This window comes from Ursus maritimus, unplaced genomic scaffold, assembly GCF_017311325.1.
Source record: "Ursus maritimus isolate PB19 unplaced genomic scaffold, ASM1731132v1 scaffold_2, whole genome shotgun sequence".
Lineage (NCBI taxonomy): Eukaryota > Metazoa > Chordata > Mammalia > Carnivora > Ursidae > Ursus > Ursus maritimus.
Window position 1 is genome coordinate 6577653 of NW_024424452.1, and position 23202 is coordinate 6600854.

At 44.2% G+C, this 23202-nt stretch overlaps 3 protein-coding genes across 7 annotated transcripts in view; all 3 read left to right on the forward strand.

The window, feature by feature from the left end:
- The window catches only part of ZNF655 (zinc finger protein 655), a 17230-nt gene extending 14023 nt beyond the window's left edge, over positions 1–3207 (forward strand). The window contains 1 exon segment of the mRNA XM_008698374.2: positions 1–3207. This exon segment is cut by the window's left edge and continues 2 nt beyond it. Coding sequence (XP_008696596.2) covers positions 1–916 — 916 coding nt within the window. The 3' untranslated portion in view covers positions 917–3207.
- Positions 3208–6124: 2917 nt separating this feature from the next.
- Positions 6125–23202, forward strand: part of TMEM225B (transmembrane protein 225B) — a 30196-nt gene continuing 13118 nt past the window's right edge. For all 5 annotated transcript variants that reach the window (XM_040634806.1, XM_040634808.1, XM_040634810.1 and 2 more), the window contains exons 1-3: positions 6125–6275; positions 6520–6675; positions 22967–23185. In XM_040634806.1, the coding sequence (XP_040490740.1) occupies positions 23025–23185 (161 nt within the window). In that variant the 5' untranslated portion in view covers positions 6125–6275; positions 6520–6675; positions 22967–23024. The remainder of the gene's footprint in view (positions 6276–6519; positions 6676–22966; positions 23186–23202) is intronic.
- On the forward strand, positions 15559–16653 carry LOC121103736 (zinc finger protein 22-like). The gene has a single exon (XM_040634812.1). It carries the CDS (start codon positions 16008–16010, stop codon positions 16518–16520), a length of 513 nt encoding a protein of 170 aa, XP_040490746.1. The 5' UTR covers positions 15559–16007; the 3' UTR covers positions 16521–16653.

Here is a 23202-nt window from a genome sequence, read left to right on the forward strand (position 1 = left end):
TGCCCCTGAGAAATCCTATAAATGTGATGCATGTGAGAAAGTCTTCCATCAGAGCTCTGCCCTTTCTAGGCATCAGAGAATTCATACTAGAGAGAAACCCTACAAATGTAAAGAATGTGAAAAATCTTTCAGTCAGAGTTCAAGTCTTAGTCGACATAAAAGAATACACACTAGAGAAAAACCCTATAAATGTGAAGCATCTGATAAATCCTGTGAAGCGTCTGATAAATCCTGTAGTCAGAGCTCAGACATAACTCCACATAAGAGGATTCACACTAGAGCAAAATCTTACAAATGTAGTAATTGTGAAAGAGTTTTCAGTCGTAGTGTACATCTTACTCAACATCAGAAGATTCACAGAGAGATGCCCTGTAAGTGTACTGTATGTGGCAGTGACTTCCATCATACCTCATACCTTGCCGAACATCAAAAAGTCCACTGTGAAGAGAAAGCCTATGAATACAACGATTGTGGGTTGACCTTTGTTAAACATCAAGGAATTCATCTCAGAGAAAAGCCCTATACGTGTAACGAATGTGGAAAAGACTTCAGACTGAATTCCCATCTTATTCAGCATCAAAGAATTCACACAGGAGAGAAACCACATGAATGTAATGAATGTGGAAAAGCTTTCGGTCAAACTTCATGCCTTATTCAGCATCACAAAATTCACGGGAAGGAGAAGTCCTATGAGTGTAATGATTATGAGGAAAGTTTCAATCACAGCTCAGATCTCATTCTTCAGCAAGAAGTCCTCACCAGAGAAAAAGCCTTTGATTGTGATGCATGGGAAAAGAACCTCAGTCAGAGAGCACACCTTGTTCAGCATCAAAGAATTCATACCAAAGAGAAACCTTATGAATGTGATGAACGTGGGGAGACCTTTAGTCAAATTCAGGCCTCATTCAACATCTGAGAGTTCACACCAGGGAGAAATCATATACATACTGAAGGTGGTGAAGCCTTCAGTCAGTCAACTTTTATTCAGCATCAGAGAATCCACAGCAGAGAGAAACCCTCTGAATGTGATGAATGTAGGAAAACTATTTGTTAGTGTTAAACTTCATCAACATCTGCAAACCCATACCAATGAGAAAATCTATGAATATATTGAATGTGGTAAATGCTTCATGCTATTTTCATACCTTAGTCACCATTGGGAGAATTCTTACTGGAATAAAATTCCTTCACTGTAATAAATGTGAAATAGCCTTCAGTCAAAGAAACTACCTTGTTCAGCATCAAATTCATTCCATGCAGAAAGCCTATGAATGTAACAAGCGTGTATGCAAGTGGGAGGACTCAGTCATATTCCGCCCCTTACTCAACGTCAAAGAATCCATGCCCAGGAGAAGCCATTCAAGTGTAGCGAAGGTGACAAATCTTTCAGTGGGAGTTCAAGTCTTTTTCATCATTAGAATCTCCATACCACACCAGAATCTGATATAATGCAAATGGAAAAAATGTTCCTCCACATTTCAGGCTTTACTCAACATCAAAATATTGGAGAGAAAATTTTATATAAAATTGTTAAATATAGCCCTGATCTTTTTCATTGCAGAAGATAGTCTGAGTAGTGACTTGGTGAATGCAGTGCTGTATCCTCATGGCATTCTTTTATTTAATAGGAGGTATAAGTAGGTATATAAACTTTATTTATGGAACTCATTTAAACTATTTTTTAAAAATATGGCCTATGAACATTTTTATTTTTCCTGAAATTTGGTTCCTGTATGGCTTCTTTAAAATATTGTTAATATAGCACTGTAAAAACATAATTAACTTCTGGAAAGTAGCGCATTTAGCTTTTTGTGCTGTTCGCAGCCCAAGTTCTCTCCAAAACAGACTTTTAGGTCTGCTGTTTTCTGAGCATCCTACTTTCCTGTTCCTTTCCACCACAACACTTGGATTCCTGTTAATTTCTCCATTTTTTTAGTACCTTCAAATGATGGTTTTCTAGTATTAAGCTTCTCACCAGCAGGTATGCCGTCCCTGCTTGATGCTCGTGTTCTGGTGTCTTCTTCCCTAAAATGAAGCATCTACCTAAAAAGAATGGGATTTTCACATCCTGTCCATCCATGAGTTTGAAGGATCCCATCTCTGCTGTGTTTGTGGCAGGCAGCTAAACATTTTCAAATGACACCCAAGTTCTTTGCTGCCTTGTTTGCATCCACAGCCCTCTAAAAGAGATAAGGACATCAGGGAGCCAACAGGACTCCTGGTGGTCTAGCTACATTCATTCAGCACCTATTCTGCATGTCAAAGTTTAGAATTATTTTATATACTTCTGTTGAAGGCCAGCAAAATGCTCAGGTCTGCTTTTGATAGGGCAAAATATGAAGAACATATACAAAAAAAAGAACTTCATAAGGGAATGCAGCTTTTCAAAAAAGATACTGCTGTTCTTCTGTAATCTCTCTAGAGGGAGCATTTCAAGAGAGTGGCGGGTCTTCCTGGTAAAATTTTAACCACTACGATTGCTTCATCATCTGTTTGGATTTTCGCCCCCCTCTCCCATCAACCCAGGACAGTATTTGAAGTGTGGGGGCTTTGTGTATAATTGTTTATTCATTATCACATTTTCTGTATTTTACGAGTCTGTAGGCCATATAAAAGAACTTGGTTTTTTGATTGATGAAAGTGGTCACAGAAGTCAGGATGTCCAGAGTTTAGGGTCACTGTCAACACCTAGCCAAGAATTCATGATTCTTTAGGTGATGTCAAAGCATTTTATTATATTTTTCCATCTTAAGTTTCATAACATTTTGTGAATAAAACAAGTGTTACTTAAAATTCTTATTGTCATTCCAGCAAGTGAGGCCTTCGTAGTTCAGATGTTATAATATTCACTAGGGATCCTCAACAGATATATTAGAATTTATTGCTTATTCTATAATCCTCTTATGGCTAAGCTCTAAGATAGTTCTGCCACCATATTTTGCCTCTTAACCATCAGCAAGCATAGGATCTTATCAGGGCAAAGTAGAGATCTAAATGATTTAAATATAAAAGCAAATGAAACATGCATGTTTTTTTTCCTTGTTTATGAATGTGTATGCCCTTATGTACAGAGACCATTGGTCACTTCTGATGATTATGAAACAGATTAATCCCTAAATAGCAGAATATGTAAAAATCACATGTATACATTTGGTTTAGGAATGTGCTTTTGTACTTCCACTTGAATAAAGGTGTGTTTGATACTCAGAATCTGTTTCAAAAAATGTCTAAAGGCCTCAACCAGAAGCATTTGGAAATCTTGGAATCACCTTCCTGGCTGCGACTCTCTACCTTCCAGAAACCTGCTTCACAACAAGAGTGGATCATTCTCCTTCATACTGATACAAAGCTTGCTCTTCCACAGACTTGGGAACAAAGTCTGAATGTTCAGGGTTTTAAGGATTATTTGATTGGGATGTTGGCACATAAATATTTTGAGGTTTCAGTAGAACTGGCAGAATTTGTGTGTGTGTGTGTGTGTGTGTGTGTGTGTGTGTGTGTGTTTTAATAAGTAAAACATTTTAAAGGGAAACCAAAATAATCCTCAAGGACAATTAACTTGTCTCTTTAAACTTGTAATATTTTATCAGTCCATTATAATATGAGTTTGTGTTTTTAGTCTTTTAATCTTGAAGATGGGAGGGAAGGGGAGAAATCTAATAGTTGAGGTACACCAAATTTAGTCTATCTTCTATCTGTCCACCTACCTACATGTGTATGTATGTATGCTCATATTCAAACTTAATCCTTACAACTCTGCAAGGGAACTAGCTTCGTTTTACAGAGGAACTGAGGTGTAGAGAGGTTGAAGAATCTGTTAGGGTCACTCAGCAAGTTAATGGCTCAAGTCAGGCCTGACTCCCAGGATTTCCATCATCATGATGTTGGTGTTAGACATCCCAGAATGCAGAGAAGTTTTCTTTGATAGCTTTTCATACACTGTTGTATCCTCTGTGATTGACTGTTACCACTTTGCAATTGATCTGAATGCTCCCAGAACTGTCTGGGATACTAGGAGAAGATATCCCAGAATCTTTTGGGAGCTAGTCAGAGACCCTGCTCCCTGAAACAGGCTTAAATAATTTTGACAATGACATGCCACAGGTCAGTGCTCCCAAATTCTTACCTCCTGTCAAGGTATCCCAGCTCCCATTACTAGATTTACATTTCCATTTCTCAGTGCTCAGAATGCTTTTTCCCTGCTAACTGGAACTTGCTGATTGATGGACATGTATTAGATTTCCTATCACTTCTGATTAAATTATAGCAGTGGAGCAAGGTGGGTAATGGAAAAATCGAGTTTGATTTCTAGGTTTTTGACTTGAGCAAAAGAGTGGATAGACATAGACTGGACAGATGGGGACCACTGGAAGAGGTGCAGGGAGAGTATTTCAGGCAAAAGAGCATATCAGGAGGCCTTCAGATGAAAGAGTTTGACATCTTCAAGGTAATAAGCTCTCTGGAGGAATGCCTCATCCTACGAAGTATGTGGGTAATTGAAGTTTAAGAAGTTCAAAGGAGGCCCCTGGGGTGTCGTAACAGCACAGCACAATGGCATTCCCACATTTGAAAATGTGACCTCATCTATCCATTCATTCAGTAGTACAGTTGCCAGATGCTATGATGTTCAGTGCTAGGGCATGGGCACAGCTAAACCATCTATTAAGTAATGACTAAAACATTAGTTGTCACAGCAATGACTTTGGAATTGGACATATCTGTGTTTGAACTGAAGCTGTTTACTACCTGTGTGACTTTGGACGTTTTATCCTCTCTGGTTTCCTTATCTATACGGTGGTTAATAATAGCATGAAAATTAAATGAAGTAATGTAAAAGGTACTGGTCATATATTTAGTGCCAAAAAGTTACGAATATAAACACCAAGACAGAAACCAGTGAGAACGTAAGTGTTTAGCATAGAATCTAAAAAGGGAATTAAGGAGCAAGCATTTAACAGTGCAGGACTGGCATTGTTCAGGGAGGGATATCTTGGGTTTGGAGAACTTGAATATGGCTTGAGGTCATCAGGAATCCTAGAACTGTGGTAGGAACTGCCTCCCCATAAACACTCCTTACTGGAGTCAGCAAACCTTGATATCAGTGTCTTCTTGCTAACATTTGTATCCTATGGCATTACATCTTATACTTCCTTCCAAATACGGGCACATGAATGAACCAGTGTTTAATCCGAGGCTGGAAGGATGATTTCAAACACCACACTGTACAAGTCAATGAGAAAATAAATACTGGAATTTTTGATTTTGCCGATGCATCCCATTCACACACTTCACTTCTAGAAAATGGTTAACCTCTTATTGTATTCCATTCATGTTTATAAATTTACAACTTGGGCATAATGACAGTGTCTGTCTTTTTCTTTCCCGCATCCCCAGGCGCGGTTTGACTCCAGGCTCTGGTTTGAATTGGCCAGGGTTCTAAAGGATGCTTTTACCTACTTACTGAGTCTGCAGTTTTCAGCACCTAAAATTGTGAAAAAGTACGAACATCATGGGATTGTTGTGAAAATTAATGAGATAATGCCAGTTTATAACTGGTAACTGCTGTTCCTCAGTTTAGCAGGAAACTCCCCCTATCACGAGCAACTCATTTCCCTAACATTTTTCCCTCTTCAACATACCAAATATACCTCTGGCAAGCTCGTCCAAGCATAGGGTACTTGAAATCTTGACACTATTTCTAAAGCTTTTCTTCCTCTTTTAGCCCATTGGTACCAATATGTTACTCCTGCTTGCTTATATACTCCAGGCACAATTGGGAGGCACTGGAGTAGTGTAGGGGAAACACCAGTCGGGTTGAAGCGACAGAGGGAGAGGACAGCCCGGACTGCGGGCATAGATACGGGATTCAGGCCCAGCGGAGTCATCCCCGCCTTGTGATTTGCAAGAAGGGTGGTGGGGATGGGTGGTAAAACGGCACGGGCCAAGGGAGGAGGCAAAGGGTGCATATGGGACAGTGGGGATGAGAAAGAAGAAAACAACCAATTTAGATCCTAGGTCCCCATGGGCGGTGAAGGGCAAATAGAGAAATCTAGCCCCATTCTCCCTCAATCCCTCCTTGGCGAAGGACAAACGCCGAAGGAGGGGCCATCCCAACGCCGCTCTGGGCCCAGCTCCCCAGCGGCCCCTGGAGAACCCGCGATCGAGAGGAGACCTCCGAGCTGCCTAGACGGGACCCGGAAGTGCGCGCCAGGGAGCCCGAGTTTCCAGCGGTGCCCGGGGTCCGAGGTCGCCGCCGCTGCGGAGCGGCCGTGCGAGTGAGTATCGGGGTCCCGGGGTGGAGGCTGCGGGCTCGCGCTGTTGCGGGGGGAAGCGCGGGATGCGGGGCGGGGCGCTCGGGCTGAGGGGACGCGGGTGGAGTGGGGTTGGGGCCGCAGGCCTGACCGCACCCCCTCGCCGGGGCCCAGCCAGTCCGAGGAGAGTGAAGTGGGAGCCGGTCCTGGAAAAGCTTCACTTGCCGTTTCCCCTACATTTGCCCCCTTCTCCCTCCCTTTCCCGCAGTGACTGCCCGTCCGTTGTGCCGCGCTTTTTAGAAATCGTAGAGGAGGTCCTGAAGCAGCACCGGGGATTGGATCCAGCCCATGGAGAAGCTACCTGAGCGGATAACCCCGGAGTCCCCGTACCCATCCTCCAAGCAGGAGCCCCGAAAGAGCAAGGGTGAGGAGCTGACCTAGCTGGCTTTCTTTGTCTAAACTTTGTCCTTCCAGCCGCGGCCTCGGATTAGATGGACACGATTAACTTTACACTTAGAATTGCCCTGGTGAAAAACTACCTTTTTATTTATTTATTTATTTTTAACTCCAAGGCTCTATTACGTGTAAATAAAGCCTGTAACCAGCGTTTCCTCTCTTGACCTGTGGAGCAGACTGGCAGCGGCAGTATTATCCTAGCACTAAGTCTTGGAGGATCTGTCATTCCAGCACCTGCTAACTGGCTTGGCCTTTGGAGAAGCACAGTAAATGTGTGAATAAATAAATGAACTCAGCCAAGTATGCCCCATACCTCAAGTACCAGGAAAAGAGCGGGCTCCTCCACTCATCCTACCCAAGCTCTCCTTCATCCTTAGGGAAGATACATTTACCACCTAAGGTGTAAACTCCAAGCAGGTGCTTTGCCTGTGGAGTATAGTAGATAAGCCAGCCACCTGCTGATGGAAAATGAGGTTAAACTGTTAGTATCAACATTTTTTCCTGAAGTATCAACATCTTTATTTCAATCTGCCATCCCACCATTATCCGGTATATGTTTGGCTGTTAAAAAAATGGACTTGGATTATTTAATTGGGTGACAAAGGCTTAGATAATCCACATCATGGACTCTGTGATGGTTTATATTTGGGGAGATTTTCTTTTACACATTTATGTGTAAAAACTATATTTTCAGACTAATTTTTAACTTGATAGGTATTTATTGAGCTGTTATTGTGAGGTGTTGAGACTAAGTTGAAAGAAAACCTAACCCCTACTCACCCGCAAACTTAGAGTTGAAATAGTTAGCTGTGAGAGGCTATGGGACAGTGAACTATGTAGAAGTTTACAAGAGGAGATCCCTGTGAACTGGGGTTTGGCCCAGGAAGTCTTAGAAAGTCACAAGTTTGGCCGTGGAAGAATTCAGAGTAAGGAAGGAATTGTTGGCCTTTCTTAAGTAGTATACTATTGTTATATTTATTTAGAGAGGGAGTGAGCAGAGGGGCAGAATCTTAAGCAGTTTTCATGCCCAGCATGGAACCTGACATGGGGCTTGATCTCACAATGAGATCATGACCTGAGCTGAAATCAGGAGTCGGACACTTATCTGACTGAGCCACCCAGGCACCCCAGAAAGGATTCAAGTTTTAAGTGAGAGGGGATAGATACTTACCACATGCTCCCTGTTGCTAGTCTTTCTAAAAGGCCAAGTGCCCATACTCACCTTCCTAGAATACTCATTTACTCATGTTGGTTCACAGTGCCCACTGCATTCAGCCCATACTCCATAACCTGGCATCCAGGGTTCTCTGCAGTGTGGCCTCAAGCTACCTTAAAAGTCTTTCCTTCGTGTGCCCCAAAACAAACCCAGTAAGACTGGTGTGTCTGCACAAAGTAATGCCAAAGACCCTGCACTCTACACCGTTGTGCCTTTGTGTCCTTTTCCTCACATGCATTGCTATGCCCTACATTCTCTGCCTATCCAAACGTCACATCCCAGCGTCCCGTGTAGCGCAGCCTCCTACGGGAATTTTCTGAAACCGACTTGGGCTGTGAGGAAGGAAGCAAACAGATGCAAGAGACATTGACATGAAAACCTGAGGACTTGGTGGCTGATTGAGCATTAGGGAGAAATTGGGTATAATCGCCCTTGTTCCCTTCACTGTCATACCTCTTAAAAACATTGTCCGTAGTTGCTATTACTTTCGTAACCAGGGCACTGCTTTTGCTCCATCAGAACTGATTATATCCAGATTGCCAGTGGCTTAGCTAACGAATGCACTGGACACAGTTTTTCAGCTTTAATTCTTTGACCCCTTACTATTTTTTTGTTGATGTGATCACTCTTGCAGCTCTTGTTCTTTGTTTTGGAAGCACCATTTTCTTCTGGTCTTCCTCTTGCCTTTTCTGGGTTCTTTCCCACTCCTGTTTCTCCATCTGTTTCTAAACATTGATTTTTCCCCAAGACCGTTCTTAGCCCTCTTTTTTCTTCACTCCTGTAGGTGATCCTGTCCCCTTTCAGGACTTCTCTTAACCGCTCTGTGCTTCTCTTGCTGCCAGCTGGGTCCTGGATGCTAGATGTTCGTGGGTGTACTTTGGAGCTCATTGTTTTCTGCCCCCACCTCCCTACCTTCCAGTGACTACCTTGGTTAATTTTAGTAACTGATTTTCCCAAGCTAGAAAACCTGGAGTTGTACTGTACTATTCTCCTTCCCTCCGTATTCAGTGAGCCATCAAATCCTGTCAGTTTTTCTTCAGAAAAGCCTGATTCTGCTGCCTATGACTGCCATGTCCTCATTTTAGGCCCATTCTATTTTTCTTGGATTGTTGACACATCCTTATGCTATTGGTCATGTCCCCTACTCTTGGTTGTCCTCCATTCTGCTGCCTCAGTGAATTTCCCTGGAAACAAATTTGACCATGTCAGTCTCTGCCTATAAAATAAAGTCCAAAGCCTTAGGTGTGGCAAATAAGCCTCTTCATATCTGGCTCTACTGTATTTTTCTTTTTCTTTCCTTTCTCTACTGTATTTTTCTTTTTCTTTCCTTTCTTTCCTTCCTTCCTTCCTTCCTTCCTTCCTTCCTTCCTTCCTTCCTTCCTTCCTTCCTTTCATCAGAGAGAGGGAAAGCACAAGCAGGGGCAGGAGCAGAGGAAGAGAAAGAATCCCCAGTAGACTCCATGCTCAGTGAAGAGCCCGATGTGGGGCTTGATCTCAGGACCCTGAGATCGTGACTTGAGCCGAAATCAAGAGTCGGACGCTCAACTGATTGAGCCACCCAGGCACCCCATCTGGCTCTACTCTATTTTTCTGCTGTATCTCCTGCTTCCTCCCTGTATGGGGGCATACATTTCACTCACATGGAGTTTTGTTTTTTGTTTTCACTATTCCTTAACTTACTCCTTTCTGTGTTGCCGAGCCTTAGCAGATGCTATGACATTTGCTTGGAATACTCTTCACCTTGTTGATCCTGATCATACTTCAAGATCCAGCTCAGCGTCATTCTTTGAGGCTGCCATCTCCAACTCACCTAGGTAGGGGTTGTCCTCCAACCCCTAATTGCGCTTTGAAGCACCATTATAATCCCTCTACCGGTATCTTGCACGTAGTAGGTGGTATGTACGTTTGCTGATTGGTTAAATCAAACAGGGAGTGTATTCGTTTCCTAGGGCTTCTGTAATGAATGACCACAACTTCATGGCTTAATACAGCAGAACTGTCTTCTCTCACAGTTTTGGAAGCTAGACATCCACAAGGGCTTTGCTACTTCTGAAGGCTCTGGGGAAGAATCCCTCCTTGGCTGTTCCCAGCTTCTGGTGGTCCCCAGCAATCCGTGGTGCTCCTTGGCTTAAGGCTGCATCATCAGTCAGTGTCTCCATTGTCACATGGGCTTCTTTCCTCTGTGTTTCCATGTGTGAATCTTCCTCTTCTTTCTTTTATATAGATGGCAGTCATTGGATTTAGGGCCCACCCTAATCCATTATGACCTCATCTTAACTCTGCAAAGACTCTGCTTCCAAATAAGGTCGTATTCTGAGGTTCCACGTAGACATGAATTAGTGGGGGTGGGGCAGGGAAATTACACCAGACCCAGTACAATAAGTATTGCTCATTTCTACTGCTGTTAGGAGTAAATATACTTGGGATCCCACGGCTTTGTAGTTAAACTACTTGAAGAACTGCATAGATTTACCCCCTTCCTTTAAATTAGAAGCAGATCAGCGAAGAAACTTTGTTTTTAAACCTTTGTCCATGGGGACATGGGGACACATTTGATTTGCTTATTTCACAGGGCAACTGCTCTCTTCCTGGGCTTCTCGAGCTCTGTCTCAGACCGGCCATTGTCTGCTGAGGCATTCCAGGGGGTCCTGCTCCCTACCAGACTTTGAGTCCAAGTTTTTGATATTTTTTCTGTACGTGGCTCTGACCCATGAGGAGATACATCTCTCTGAATTCCATTTGAACCTCAGTCTGGTGAAGGCTTTTTATAACTGGTCTATTTGGGACCCTCAGTGACTTACAGATTCTTCTCTTGATCGCTGGGAAATAATCAGGAGCATTTTTGTTTGTTTGCTTATTTGAAGATTTTATTTATTTGAGAGAGAGAGAGCAAGAGAGAGCATGTGGGGAGGAGAGGGAGAAGCAGGCTCCCCGCTGAGCAGGGAGCCTGATGCTGGGCCCGATCTCAGGACCCCAGGATCATGACTTGAGCCTAAGGCAGACGCTTAACTGAGAGCCACCCAGGCGCCCCCATCAGGAGCATTCTGAAGCACTGAATGTGTGCAGGGTTCTTTACATAGTACTGGGTTTGGGGACAAAGAAATGGAAGACATCTTTTAATCTAGAGATGCTTTCAACATAAATTGAAGGGAACGCACACATACAACTAAAAATACTTCTGAGGAGAGGCCCAAAGACAATGTGTTTAAATGCCATGAAGGAGGCAGGAGGCGAATGCTTTCGAGACGCAAAGGAGAGCTCACTTCCAGCTGGGATTAGAGTAGGGTTAGGTTTCAGGAAGGAGGCTCCTTTGAGCTGGGTCTGGAAGGTTGAATAGGATTTTGATAGATGGAGAAGAGGGACATGTGTGGGAATATACATGTTCAGGAAACTGTTCACATTGACTGGAGCGTAGAGGAGATGTGATAGGAGATGAGTCTGTGAGGCAGAGTTGAGTAAGACTGTGCGAGAGCAATGCCAGGCCAAAGAGCTTAGCTTTTGTTTGGTAGATATTGAAGTATGTGTTGTTAGCTTATCTTACTAAACGGCTAGCTGGTGAGCATTGTGTATAAGGAAGAGAATCTGGTTTGTTGAGTGTGGTCTGGGTGGTGAGAGGTGGTTAGGATCTGACTTTAGGACGTCACTAGTGATAACAGAAGGTAGGGACAAAAACCAAGAAGTGTGTTGTGGGTAGAAGCAACAGTACTTGTTTACTGAGTGGGCATGGGGGCAGAGAAAGGAGTCACTGCTCGTTGTCACCCCTTCCCTTCTTATTTTGAAAAACGCTAAAGCTACAGGAGAGTTACAAGAGCAGTAGAACAGATACTCATATGCCAGGAGGAGGAGCACGTATGAGACATACCGAACTCGAGACTGGTATGAGAGCCACGTGGAAATGTCTTTTTTGATTATCGAAGATGCCGTAGCCTGTTATAAATATCCCCCATTTCAGAGATGGGGACACCATCCCTCCAGCTACTCAACCCAGAGAGAAAACTTTGTTCTCTCATATTCATACCCATCAATCAGTAATCCTGCCCACACGGCCATCAACTTTTTTTTCCAGAATCCCAGTACTTCTTACCACCTTCTCTCTGCCACCATCTTGGTCCAGGGTGCCATCATCCCTCAGCTGAATTATTGCAGTAGCCTCCTGGCTGATTGTCCTGCCTCTTTCATTGCCGGCCTACCGTCTCGTCCCAGCATAGCCGGCAGTGTGATCCTGTTAAAATGTCAGGTCTTGTCTTCCTCTTGTCACGAGCCTCCCAAGGCTTCCTCTCTCACTCAGTAAAAGCACACCTCTTACAGTAGCCTATCGGGTCCTATGTTCTCTGATTCCCTTTGTGTGTCTCTGACCTCATTTCTTACTACTTTTTCCCCTTGCTCATTGCGTTCCAGTCATACTTGCCTGTTTGAACACCCGGGGCCTTCGCACTTGCTGTTTCTTCTATGTGTAATGCTCTTTCCCAGAAACCCTTATCTCCTTCAAGTCTTTGCTTCAGTGTCATTTTCCTAGTCCTTCTTTGACCATGGGGTGTAAAATTGCTACCCTTTTGCCCACTCCTTCCCTCTGGCACTCTACTCCTTCTTCCTCGCTTTTGTCTTTATACCACTTGCACCATCTAGTAGAATGTAATCTATGAGGTTTCTTGTCCAGCTCCCTTACTATAATGAAAGATCTTAGAGGGCAGAGTTTTTGCCTGTTTGCCCCCTGCTGTATCTCAGGACCTGGAACCGTACCTGGCATGTTGTCAGTTGCTCAGTAAGGTAAATATGAATGAGTCAAATGTCACAGGACTGGTAAAGAGGAGAAGAATTCAAGAGTTAGAGGAGAAGGATCGCTCGCCTTCAGCTTAATGGAGAAGGTGATACTGAACAGGGCCTGAGGCCTGTAGGATTTACATTCATAAAGATGTTAGGCAGGCTGCCAGTTCTCTTCTAGAACACCTAAGCCTTCACATGTTGGGAGAGAACAAATAGCGTGGTCCAACAGACAGGAGAAGAGGCTTGGTGTAGGGGAGGAGATGCGAATGAGGCTGGAAAGACAGGGGCCAGGTCAGAGAGATGTAGAAGAAACCCTCGTTTTAATATTTGCCCAAGCCAACCACAGAAGGCATGTCTTCTGCCTCATGAAGTATTCCAAATCCAAGTCCAAATGGAAGCATGCCCAGGCTATTAACCTTTCTATTTTTTTTTAAGATTTTATTTTATTTTAGAGAGAGAGGGAGTGCGAGTGTGGGGAGAGGCGGAGAGAGAGAAGCAGACTCCAAGCTGAGTGTAGAGCCTCACGGAGGGCTCCATCTAACGACCCCGAGATCATGACCTGAACCAAAACCAAGAGTTGGAAGCTTAACTGACTGTGCCAGCCAGGCGCCCCTGATCTTTCACTTTTTGATGAGCTGAGGAGACTTTGTTACCTTCTCTGTCTGGTGTTTCACCTTATTAGTGAACCCAGTTTTGAAGGGCTTCTAAGTTTAGGTGCCCCCAGGCCTGGGGGACAGATGGGGCAGGTTTAGGAATCTCTAGAGTGTACTGTCCGGTAGGGTAGCACCAGCTACAATGTGTTAATTAAATTGAAATTAATTAAAATTAAATACAATTAAAAGTTCAGCTACTCAGTTGCACTGGCCACATTTCAAGTGCTCAGTAGCCACATGTGGCCATTGGCTACTGTATTGGACAGCGCAGATGTGGAACGGCTGATAACCACAGAAAGTTCCGTCGGACTATGCACAGTGAGTGACTTGGATTTATAGTACCAGTTCATTATGGTATCTTGCTAAAAAGAATTGGCCTGCCTAGCTAATAGTTAGACTCGACTGTTGCCTTTATCACTTTTTTTTAAGTACCTAACTTTGTATACCTAGTTGGTGTTCTCCGACTGTTTGCAATTTGTATGACATATAAGAGAAACAGTGAAACACATGTACAAGCGGATGTAAAACCATTAAGCCAGTAATCCACTCGCACCTGTTAGAATGGCTATCGCCTAAAAGCCAAGAAGTAAGAAGTGTTGGCGAGGATGTAAATTGGTGAACTACCAGTAGAACTACATATGATCCGGCAATTCCACTTCCGAGTATTTGTCTGAAGGAAATGAAAGCACTGTCTCAAAAAGATATCTGCACCCCCATGTTCATTGCAGCATTATGTACGATAGCCAAGACATGGAAACAGCCTGAGTGTCCATTGATGGATGAGTGGATAAAGCAGATGTGGTGTACATACAAACATACGTGAATATACACACTGGAATATTGTACAGCTGTAAAAAGAAGGAAATCCTGCCATTTTCGACAATATGGATGGTCCTTGAGGGCATTCATTACACTAAGTGAAATAAATCAGACAAAGACAAATACTGTGTGATCTCACTTACATGTGGAATCAAAAAAAAAGAAGCAACTCAGACACAGAAAACAGACTGGTGGTTGCCAGACGTGGGGGGTGGGAGTGGGAGAATTGGATGAAGGGGGTCAAAAGGTAGAAACTTCCAGTTACAAGATAAATAAGTCCCGGGGATATATTGTACAGCCTGGCAATTATAGCTGATAATGCCGTATTGTGTGTTTGAAAATTGGTAAGAGAGAAGATCTTAAAAATTATCACGAGGAGAAAATTGTTAAAAACACAATATCTAAACTGAACATAGAGAGGTGGAGAACAAATGTAAATATGGCTCTCTGATAAGATATCACAAATTGTTAAATTCCTTAAAGAAAATGACCATTGACAAATAAAATCAGGGCTGATTATGTGTTAGGCTTTCACTGCTGATGGAAATGCTGCATTGGCTATTTCTCAGAACCCCCTCCTTTCATAAAGATCCCTCTTAGCAGAGGGCCTACTTTCTCTAATATCATTGCAAAACGGCCTCTCTAGCTTTAGTAAGCGGTATTTCAATTAAGAGGAGAAATGTATTAAAGTAAACAGGAGGTGTTTTTCTATCCTGTCTCCCTTGAATGTAGGGAGGGGTACAGGATTTGTTTTTGTATATTCTCTTAGAGTCAAAATCAACTTGGGACTATTTCTCTGTACCCCGTGTTTTGTATTTTAAATAACTTTCCCTCCTCCCCCCTCTTCCTTTATCAAATCTTCCCATTTGCATTATTTCTAAAAGATGTATTTGAGGTCTGAGCGTGTCTGTGTTCACGAGTGAGCATGTGAACATCTGTGTGTAGAGAGAGAGACTCTGGTGAGGAAGGTGTTGGTCTTTGATTACGTGGAGGGAGTCTTCCCTGTTACCTCAGGGATGATCATGTGGCCAGGGTGCTATGTGGGCAGAACCTCTGGGGTGAGGTTCTCTTTATCTGTTCAGTTCCCGCCCCTCCCCACACGTAGCCCCCAGCATCTCCCTTTTAAAGTTCTGAGATGACTCTACTTCCCTCAAACTCTGCTTCCCTTTTCTGCTAATCCAGGTATGTCTGTCTGGTTAGCTACTTCATATATAAACCCGAATTTTAGTTTCCCCACCGCTTTCTCCAAATCTGCTCAACTTGTATCCATCTTTTCCCTATATTGCAAGGCCATTTTTCATACTTTTTTGAACCAAATACTCCGGAATACTCTGATCATCCTGTTTCCCACCAGGAGTTTTTCTTGTTACATTTTACTTTTTTTATATTTCCTGTCAGATGGTGAGACCTGGACTGAGGATCAATTAATTATAAAGCAGAAAACTCTCGAAGTAGGGCTGCGACTACAAGAAGGAGATAAATGTGAACAAAACAAACACAAGGGACTCTATGAATATGGGCAAAACTTCTGTAACATCACAAACTCTATCCAACAGCCACAGATTCTTAATTGGAGAGAAATCCCAAATGTGTAATATTTGTGGAAAATTATTCAGGCAGAACTCATACCTTATTCAGCATGAAAGGATCCACACACAAGAGAAACCTTATGAGTGTCATGAATGTGGAAAAGCTTTTGGCCATAGTCCGAACCTTATTCAGCATCAAAGAATACATACTGAAGAGAAACCCTATGAATGTAGTGACTGTGGAAACCTTCCGGCGCAGCTCACACCTTATCCAGCATCAGATAATTCACACAGGAGAGCTGCCTTACATGTGTAGTGAATGTGGGAAAGCTCTTGGTCAGAGCTCAAGTCTTGTTTGACACCAGGGTATGTGTGTAGCGAGTGTGGGAAGGTCTTCAGCCAGAGCTCAAATCCAATAGAACACCAGGGAGTTCACACCAAGGAGAGACCATATGAGCGCAACAACTGTGGGAAAACTTACAGTCGTAACTTGCACCTCATTGACCACCAGAGAGTCCACACAGGGGAGACTCCTTACGGTTGCAGTGAGTGTGGGAAATCTTTTAGTAGGAGTTCACTTCTTATTAAACACCACAGGCTTCACACTGGAGAGAGGCCCTATGAATGTTGTGAATGTGGGAAGGCCTTCAGTCAGAACTCTCACCTTATTCAGCACCAGAAAACTCACGGTGGAATAAAAGCTTCTGAATACAAGGGATGTGGGAAAACCTTTAAGTACAGTTCATACCTTTCCAATCATCTGGGAATCCACACAAGAGAGAAACTGAATGAAATGAAGGTGGTAGAGCCTTTGGCCAGAGTTCAGCTCTGATTGAATGTCAGAGAGCTTGCAACTGGGGAGAAACCCTTTGGGGCTTTATGAGGGTGGATGGCCTTCAGTTCTGGTTCAACTCTTACTAAAACCCGAAAATCCAGATAGTAGACAAATCTCATGGGTGTGTTCAATGCACAAAAATCTTTAGATGGAGTTTCCGCTTACCCAGCATCAGGAGATTCCTTTGGAGGAGAGTGTGTCAGAGTCGGGCGTGAAAGGGGCATAATGCAGCACGACCAAGGTGATGGCTAAGCCGAACCTTGTTAGCACTACTGCTGATTTGATGGTGAGGATCGGCATCAGAGGGAGATTCTGTGGTTTCCTTTCCAAATCTTCATAGTTGTCTTCTGAAAACGGAATGAGTTAGGTCTATCCCAGGGAAGAAAGAATCAGGGAGTTCTAGATTCAGACTTGTAGGTGAAGAAAGCAGCAGGGTGACCTTTGCCCAGTAACACTCCTTCTATCTCATCTATTCCATTTGTTGTAACTATCAGTGGAAGTGCCTCTTGGGTCTTGGACCAGTATTTCGCTCCTCAGTGTTCTGCAGACTGTTGAATCTCTTTTTGTTTTATATGACATAAATGCACTTAGTAAACAGGCAAGTTTTCTAGACCAAACAACTCAGTATGACATGTTATGGGCTTGGCTATGTGTCAACTTGGGTAGGCCGAACTGCATTTGCCAGAATTCCCGTTCCTGGGTTTTTTGGTTCTTATGGGCTAGAGGGAGATTCTTAGGAGACCAGGAGGGCAGAAGAAAAGCAGCAGTTACTATTTTTGTGGCTCACCCCTGTAGTTGCTGATCTGCTGATTCAGCTCCCTAGGGAGATGCAGCCTCTGGGCCAGCAACTGGTCTACCTTCCCTTGGCTCCTCCTCTGCCTTTGCTGGGCTGTGTGTGTGTGTATGTGTGTGTCCTGGTGGTTTTACTTCTCTGATTGAATCCTGGTCATATGCATGCTTACTGTTCTTGAAACAAGTACACATTTATTTTAAGTTTAGATAGAAATGGTTCGTTTCTGGCTGTTTTTGAAAAAAAATCAATAACTTTCAAGAAGTCCTTTGAGAAAAAGCCACGGTTCAAACTCCTTTATAACAAAAATTAAATCATAACCTGAGGCAGAGCTTCACTACTGTGTAATTGTCGAGGAAAAAGTTGAATAGCAAACCAGTTGAATAGTGCAATACATAATGGATAAAACTTTTTAAAAGATTTTTTATTTTTAAGAAATCTCTATAGTCAATGTAGGACTCAAACTCAAGACTCCAAGATCAAGAGTCACACGCTCTGCCACCTAGGCATCCCCATAAAATTAAAGAACAACAACAACAACTTTTGAGCATCCATTTACCATGAGTATTTTTATTTTATTTTTTTAAAAAGATTTTATTTATTTATTTGACAGATAGAGGGAGCGAGAGAGGGAACAGAAGCAGGGGGAGTGGGAGAGGGAGAAGCAGACTTCCAGCTGAGCAGGGAGCCCGATGTGGGGCTTGATCCCATAACGCCGGGATCATGACCTGAGCCGAAGGCAGACGCTTAACAACTGAGCCACCCAGGCACCCCGCCATGAATATTTTAATCATTAAAAGAAATTCCAAAAGTACCTCTACTGGGTAGTATATTGTTAGATTAGGTATCTGAGAGAAATACCTACTTTGTTGTAAATGCTTTTTTTTTTCTTTAAAGTAGGAGTGTTGGGCGCGGAAACCAATGGGGGGGGGGTGGTTAAACGACCCTGAGATCAAGACCTGAGCTGAGATCAAGAGTCAGTCGCTTAACCAACTGAGCCACCCAGGTACCCCAAGTAAACACTTATTTTTGGTTACAAAAAAATCAGATTATTTTTCCTCCAGTTAGTTTGCATTAATGATTATCTAAAATTATCAGTGAAAATTATACTTACAATGTGGACTCTTAAAATTGAAAATTGCCTGTCCTGTAGCCCCCAAGTCTGGTCTGGTGCTGTGTACACAGTAGGTATTGAGTGGATGGCTCTGGAATGAATCTGTTTACTGGACACCAAAGTCTTCTTGTCTCAGATCTCCTGTCTGTACTCCTCCACTTTTCTCCTCTGTAAGTGATAGGTGATTATTAGCACTAACTGAAGGTCACCTTGCTCTAAAGACCGCCTTGCCATCTGGATGTCCCGAGTATGGACTTGCACTCTGTGAGTCCGGTGTGAGCTCTGAGTTAGTGTGCCCACTTACTCCACTTGGCATGTGACCCTCCTTGAGTCCCTCCCCACTCCCTTCACCACAGAAAGGGCCCTTTCCTTCTGTGGGGTCTTGAGAAGCTTCAGGGATGAGGCAGGGCTTGACCAGTTGGGGTTGAAGGCTGGGCGGGATTCTGATTGGCAGAGAATAGCAGGGAGGGGCATCCCGGGACAAGGTGAGTGTGCTGGGTCACATGCCAGGCATCAAGGGCAGAGCTGTCTCTGGAGACCGGGGGGTGGGGGGTGGAGGGGGGTTGGGGGGCTGGGGAAGAGTTTGTCTAGCAGCATCAAAGGCACTGAAGTTGGTGTGTATGTTGGACGGTGGGAGATGCCTGGCTGGCTCAGTCAATGGAGCATGTGACTCTTGATCTCGGGGTTGTAAGTTCGAGCCCCGTGTTGGACACAGAGATTACTTAAAGAAATAAAATGTTGAAAAAAACCCCCACTAAAGTGAGGCTCTGGTTCTCTGGGCACAAGTATTACTAGTGGCCAATTGATCAAGCCCTTAGACCTCAGGTAAACACAAGGGCAACCACTCAGCCCTGTTAGCCAGGCCTTTCTCAGTCTTTGTACTGAAAGCCCCACATCGGGAAATGCTTGCTCAGTCCTGTGCAAACCAGGATGGCTGATCCCCTGACCCCATAGCAACCCCACCTCCCTGTCCCCTCATGGCTCCTAGCTGCAATAGGACACAGTAGAGCAGGAATTCTTAACTTAGGTTGCATACTGGAATCACCTGGGGACCTTTCAAAGTACTGATGCCTCAGTCCCAATCTCAGAGATTTTATGGTGTGGAGTATGGCCTGCATATTGGGATTTTGCAAGTTCCCAGTGAATTCTTATGTGCACCGAAGGTTGAGAACCTATACAATACACGGGTGCCGAGAGAAAGACACAAAAAGATCACATAAGATCTGTGGCTCAGTCACGGAGGGCTAGCAAGAGGACGGGGCTGGGAGTGTGGAGTGCATCAGGGGCCCTGTGTGAAAGTGGAGAGCTGTGGGAGGGGGCCCTGGCATTGAGAATGGAGCCAGCTATTGGGTGGATTCCCTGAGGGCAGTAAGCTCGGTCTGGGGCTGGGGAAGCAGGCACCTGCTCACTGCCCACTTCTGTTACCTGGTAAAATGAGTTCAGGTGACTTGGGTTTTCCCTTTGGAGCTCTGGCCCAAGGAAGCACAGAGCCTGGGGTAAGTCAGAGCCCCAGCTCATGGGGACTCCACCCCGTTTTCCAGCAGGCAGTTACTCTTCCCTTGCCTGTCCTCTGCCCTGGACCTAGGAAAATAGGAAAATGCTTCCAGAAGAGGCTATAACCTAAACCTGTGAACACATCCTGAAATTGCCGGTCCTCGTGGGGGCTAGCCTGGTGGTCCCTATGCTGTGTACACAGCCCTGGGCCCCCTGAGTGAGAGGCAGTTCCTGTGCTCTGGTTAAAGATGTAGGAGTCTCTGGGGGCGCCTGGGTGGCACAGCGGTTAAGTGTCTGCCTTCGGCTCAGTATGCCTGTCTCCATACTGATCCCGGTGTTATGGGATCGAGCCCCACATCAGGCTCTTCCGCTATGAACCTGCTTCTTCCTCTCCCACTCCCCCTGCTTGTGTTCCCTCTCTCGCTGGCTGTCTCTATCTCTGTCAAATAAATAAATAAAATCTTAAAAAAAAAAAAAAAGATGTAGGAGTCTCTGGGCAAAGGGAAGACAGGAGGAGGAAGAGAGGAATTTGAGCGCTGGCACCCAAACGTGACTGCTTTACTCTCACCTCTCGTGGTCCCTAGGATGCAAGACCCTTCACATCCCAGCTCTGCCCATTGATTTCTTCAGTCCTCTTGGCGCTACTCCTGCCAGTCATTTTAAAATTAATTGGGTCCTTGAACACAGTTTTTTCAAATGTAGGTCAAAGCAACTAGTGGGTCCTCAGATTAATTTATTAATCTGCACTGAGGGTAAAAGAAAACAGTAGGCAGGACCGGAGTGGGATAGACAATATTTGTGTGTGTGGTGCTGAGCAAAGGTAAGTGGGACTTTTCTGTGTGTGTGTGCACACATGTGTGCCATGTATAGTAGTTCTTGCTATAGAGCGAGCAAAAACCTTTGCACATTGTGGTCACCTCTCGGGGATAAGATTCCGTCTAAATGCTGCCTCCTTGCAGATCTTCCCTTGAACTGAATTGTCCTCTGCAATCCCTTTAGCGTGCTATGCTTCCTTTGTGCACTGATCATATGAAAAAATGATTTATTCAGTTACCTGTCTCTGTGCTAGATTGCAAGTTCCATGAGGGCAAGGACTGTCTGCAGCGAACATCGTTATCTGTCATTCGAGAAAGCACTCAGATACTGAGTAGCTGAAGGATAAACCCAGGTTCAGGGTCCAGCTGTGTATATGTTCTTAAACGATAATTTTATCTGAGAGATTTCAATATACCAAAAAGTTGAAAATAGTATAAATGAACACCCTATATATCCCCTACTCAGATCAATAATTATTATTGTTTTCCCATATCTGCTTTCTATCCATATACTTTTTTTCTGAATTATTTGAAAGTGAGAGTGGACGTAACCTTCACCCCTAAGTACCATGTCGTGCTTCTCCTAGAAGTAAGGTTGTTCTCCTACATAATTGCAACACTATTAAACATACCTAAGAAAAAGAATTTAATTCCCTAATACCGTCTAAAATGCAGTCCATATTCAGACTTTCCCCCGTTACCCCAAGAATGTGTTTTTAGCTATTTTAGTTTGAATTGGGGGGAAAAAATCAAGGGTCACTTTGCATTTGGTTTTATGTCTCTTTAGTTTCTTTTCTTTCTTTCTTTCTTTTTTTTTTTTTTTTTGAGGGGGGCCCTTTAGTTTCTTTTAATCTAGAATAATTCCTCTACTTTTTTTTTTTTTTAAGTGACATTGACTTTTGGAGAAGTCAAGAACAGTTATCCTTTAGAATTTTCCACAAAATTGATTCCTCTGTTTTCCTGTGGTGGTAGTTAACTTTTTTTTCCCAACCACCTGAATTTCCTCTAAACTGGAACGACGTTTAGAGGCTTGATTAAACATGTTTGGCAAGAACACCTTACAGGTCCTGTCTCCATACTGTATCACCTCAATAGGCATGTGATACCGCATTATTCCACCCTAAGTAGTACTGTTTGTTCACCTGTTAAAGGTAGCGACTGCCAGATCTCTCCTACGTAAAGATATGTTTTCCCTTTGCAATTAGTGAGTAATTTTTAGGAATGATAAACTCTAGCACCATGCAAAAAATCTACTCCTCTGCAGGTTAATGTTTTTAGCAACCATCCATGATCTTTTGGGCAAGTTCTTAACCCGAGAGTCAGTTTCTTCATCTTCAATATGAGGATAATAATACCTACCTGTTGTTTGGATTTACTGTGTAATGAGATTTAAAAGTATTATATAACGATGCATATGAAAATGCTGTTGGGGTCTGCTGTAATTTTCCCTTCTGATAACACCATCCCTCTTCCTTTAAGAAAGTTCTTATGTTGCTCCAAACAGGTGATCCAAACTGCTGGCTTCTCAATGACCTAACCCAGACCCCTAACCCCCGACCTTAAACCCTAACCCTAACCCTAACCCAACAGCTGACTTAACCTTCTCTGACCAGAGTGGAATGAGCATGTGACTCGAGCTTAGCTTATTAGAATACTTCCTGGGAAATTGTGGACCAAGTAGGGGTGAGAATAGGGAGAGGAAAACATTCTTTTTCTCCAAGGTGCCTAAATATAGGGATGTGAGTCTGGAAATGGACTGTTTGCCCCCATCACCTGGAGAATGAATGCGGGCCCGCTGGAGGAGATTAAAGTTATCTGAGATCAAGGCAGAAAGTGTTCCAAGTGTGGCCACTCCTTCCCCTCGAACCTCCCCCTACCAGTCTCCCAAAGCTGGAGACCAGTCCTACCCCCACTCAGTGCCCTCTCTTTGAAGATTCTTCCTGCAGTTCAAAACCAGCCCGAGCAGTGAGCGGTGCCGCCAGCCTTCTTAGGGGAGGGCAGAGAAGGGGAGAGGGATGGAGGATGAGGGAGGCCCGAGGGTGGTCAGGCCCGTGGGCAGGACAGGGGCTTGGGATGCTGCAGGGGGCCATGGGGGGGTGAGGGTCCTGGAGAAGGGGAGTGACCTGGCAGGGTCCTGAAGAGTCAGGGGGCTGCTTCCAGGCACTTGTCGTCAGACTCTTGCAGCCATCCAACAACAGGAGGAGTTACTATTATTATTCCTGTTTCACAGATGAGAAAACTGATACCCAGGAAGGAGAAGTAACTTACCCAAGGTCACCCTGCTGGTAATGGCAGAGCTGGAATTCGAATTCATCCGCCCGGCTCCGGATCGCTTCCACTCCCACCCCGTTCGGCTCACGGGTGAGCAAGGCCCACACGGCAAACAGCCCCGGAGGCCGGGTACCGGGTCGGAGGGCCAGGTGAGCGGCGGGCGTGGTCGGAGGGCCAGGTGAGCGGCGGGCGTGG